Genomic DNA, 3,002 nt, shown 5'->3' on the forward strand with positions numbered 1-3,002 from the left:
GTGTCGTTGCTTGCTCCGATGTTAACTGGGAAGAAAATTGCGATGCTGTGAAGAAGTCTGTCTTTGAGTAGTGGGCACAGCTGAGGAGTCTCAGCGCTTTGTGAAGCCGAGCCCTAGATATCCCGTGGAAACGGAGCATGGAGCGGGAGTTGGGAGGCTTGTCTCGGCTGGGTTTCACGACACGCAGTATATCGTTAGGGGTAGATTATCGTGAGTACTTGTAGATGGCACCAATGGGCAAAGAGATGATTTCAAACTCCGTAATTTCCTAGTGGAAGAATGAGCTGGAGTGCTCCATCAGTTACCGTGAAAGCTCCTGTTTTGTCTGTCCACTACACAGGCTGTAAGATTCCTTTTTTTTTCACTTACATTTCAATATAAATAAATGTTGCATTGCAGCTTTTGATGGAGACAGCTGGCGACTGTAGCAAGCCACATGCCAGAGTGCGTCGAAATCCTGTGGCACACCTGCGAGATGTAGAACCCCGTGTGGCAAAGCAGCGCTTACCACGGGCACGCCGCCGGGCTACGCTGGCAAGGCTCATCAGCGGCTTGCGGGAAGCTGTTTCATCCCGGTCAGAAAACTCATCCTCAAAGGTGCGGAGCAGCCACTATATTTGTCTATGTGTTGCTATTATACATTCGGGATGTTCAAATTTAACCAGGTTTACTAGGATGACCGCTGTATCTTTATGGGTGCCAGTGTGTGTGCATGATTTCACTGTGTGCAGCTTTTCTGGATCCCTTTAAAGCTGCCAGCTCAGCGTGAGCAAATTGTTCACTTTGTAGTCTCTGGGTCATGGGTTTATCATGTGCCTTATCTGCACTTTTCTTACAGGGTTTTTGCAGCCTCTTTATAGCTTTGCCGCTTCTTTATAGTGTTTTGGAAACAAACCAAGGGATCCCATGATGAAATTATCTTGATTTCACAGCATTGTGCTATGAAATCAGAATGCTGTGTTTAGGAACAGAAGAAGTTATAAGGGAGGGAGTAATTCATTCAGCGTTATGAGGTACACTCTGTCTTCAAGACACTCTGGAAAAACAAGTCAGGGGAAAAAAAAACCCACCAGTACTATTTATTGGCCTCTACTAAACTAAGAAACTAATCAAACCAAAATTGTTTATCAAGATGAGATTGACCTAAAATACTACTGAAAAGATGGATATTACCATGCTTAAAGCAAAGGCAAAAACTTCGGGCGTCCTTTTATCCTCAAAACTGCCACCAGTTCATTTAGCTGGATTGATTACTTCCAGTTTTCTGATGTATAAAATCATAGAATCATAGAATTGTTGGGTTGGGAAGGGCCCTTAAAGCCCATCCAGTTCCACCCCCCCTGCCATGGGCAGGGACACCTTCCACTAGACCAGGTTGCTCAAAGCCTCATCCAGCCTGGCCTTGAACACTTCCAGGGATGGGGCATCCACAGCTTCTCTGGGCAACCTGTTCCAGTGCCTCACCACCCTCTCAGGGACGATCTTCTTCCTGATAGCCAATCTAACCCTCCCCACTTTCAATTTAACCCCGTTACCCCTTGTCCTGTCACTACAGGCCCTTGTAAAAAGCCCCCCCCCAGCTTCCTTGTAGCCCCTTCAGGTACTGGAAGGGGCTGTAAGGTCTCCCCGGAGCCTTCTCTTCTCCAGGCTGAACAAGCCCAACTCTCTCAGCCTGTCCCCATAGCAGAGGTGCTCCAGCCCTCTGAGCATCTTCATGGCTTCTTCTGGAGAGGGTAATGACTGTTTAGGGCAGAAATTGTCCTTGTAAAGGGCTTTGAGGCTCTGAACATGCAAAATACTCAAAAAACTCTCACGCAGTTTGAGGTAAGATTTTAGTTTGCTCTGTCTGAACAAGATGCAAGTTAAGCTGAAGTCACCATTATCTCAGAAGCCAAGACTAAACGGACACTTGTTGTGTCTAGCCTAAGCGAACTATCTTCACATACCTCATGTGACCCTTGTGTGACTTTTAGGGGCCAAGGATGTTCAGTATCTTCAGGAGACAAAATAGAAACATTCATATGTAATCCTAGTGCTTCGTGTCTGGCTAAAATGAAAGCTCTGCAAGGCAGACATCCTGTCTGAGGTGACTGTGGATGGTCTCACCCATCACATAAATCTTGAAGTATTTTTGAGTATGTTTAAATGCGTTTGCCATATGTTCTCAGTTGTGCTTTCTGTAAATAATGGAGTGATGTGCAGCGCTTGTTACTCCTGTTTACATCAGCACAGCTGAGAACAGAACATGGCAAAGGCTTCTCCTAGCAAAATTCTCACGAGAAATGATTAGTAAAGTCTTATGCCTAAAATTGGTAGACATCCAACAAGACTGCACAGCATGGTATTTCTGGACATGCTCCAAGAGAACGATCCAAACAAGACCAGAGTTGCAGATGAAAGATGATCAGAGATAAGTAGCAAATATCTATGTGACTGCATGTTACACGTATGTACTGTGTAACATATATCCAAATATTTATATTCTATATTTAAGTTTGCCCTGGTATTCCCTTTTTGTATGGGTAAGGGTAGCTGGTGAAACAACACAGTTGTTTTCATAGGGACACTGAGAAATAATGGAAGGTCAAAAGGAAGGAAAAGTGAAGAAAACAAGCAAAGCTTGTTAAAACGTGAATCTAGTCAGAGCAGAGAGCAATCACTTCTGATTTCTTCTTGTGTTTAGCATCAGGTTTTGCGTAAGGCTAAGAAATCTATCCGGAAGCTGGAGCAAACCTTGGGGTCTTTGCTGAAGATGAAAGGTACTGTATGCAAGTATTTGCCTTGGATAGAGTGCCTGGACTTGGTTTTGCTTTGTTAAATAGAGACAGATGGGCATGCGGCTGAGCCCATCAAAGCATCAGAGCTGTGGCTTTAGTTGTAGCAGTAAGCAAGGGACAGCATAAAAATCTGTTGACCCACTAGGTGCTGCACCTTAGAAATCCCCCTCTGACTCTCCGTTGTTCCTACCCCCTCCCCAGCTTAGGCGACGGAAGGAAACAAGT

General features: G+C 45.0%; 1 protein-coding gene across 1 annotated transcript in view; it reads left to right on the forward strand.

Annotated features, from left to right (window-relative positions):
• Positions 1-399: 399 nt before the first annotated feature.
• STRA8 (stimulated by retinoic acid 8) overlaps positions 400-3,002 on the forward strand; it is a gene marked incomplete at its 5' end in the record, with an annotated part of 17,469 nt that continues 14,866 nt past the window's right edge. The window contains 2 exons of the mRNA XM_010150776.1: positions 400-597; positions 2,684-2,759. Of these exons, the coding sequence (XP_010149078.1) occupies positions 400-597; positions 2,684-2,759 (274 nt within the window). The remainder of the gene's footprint in view (positions 598-2,683; positions 2,760-3,002) is intronic.

The sequence above is a fragment of the Eurypyga helias genome, unplaced genomic scaffold (assembly GCF_000690775.1).
Source record: "Eurypyga helias isolate BGI_N326 unplaced genomic scaffold, ASM69077v1 scaffold37764, whole genome shotgun sequence".
In the NCBI taxonomy this organism is placed as follows: domain Eukaryota; kingdom Metazoa; phylum Chordata; class Aves; order Eurypygiformes; family Eurypygidae; genus Eurypyga; species Eurypyga helias.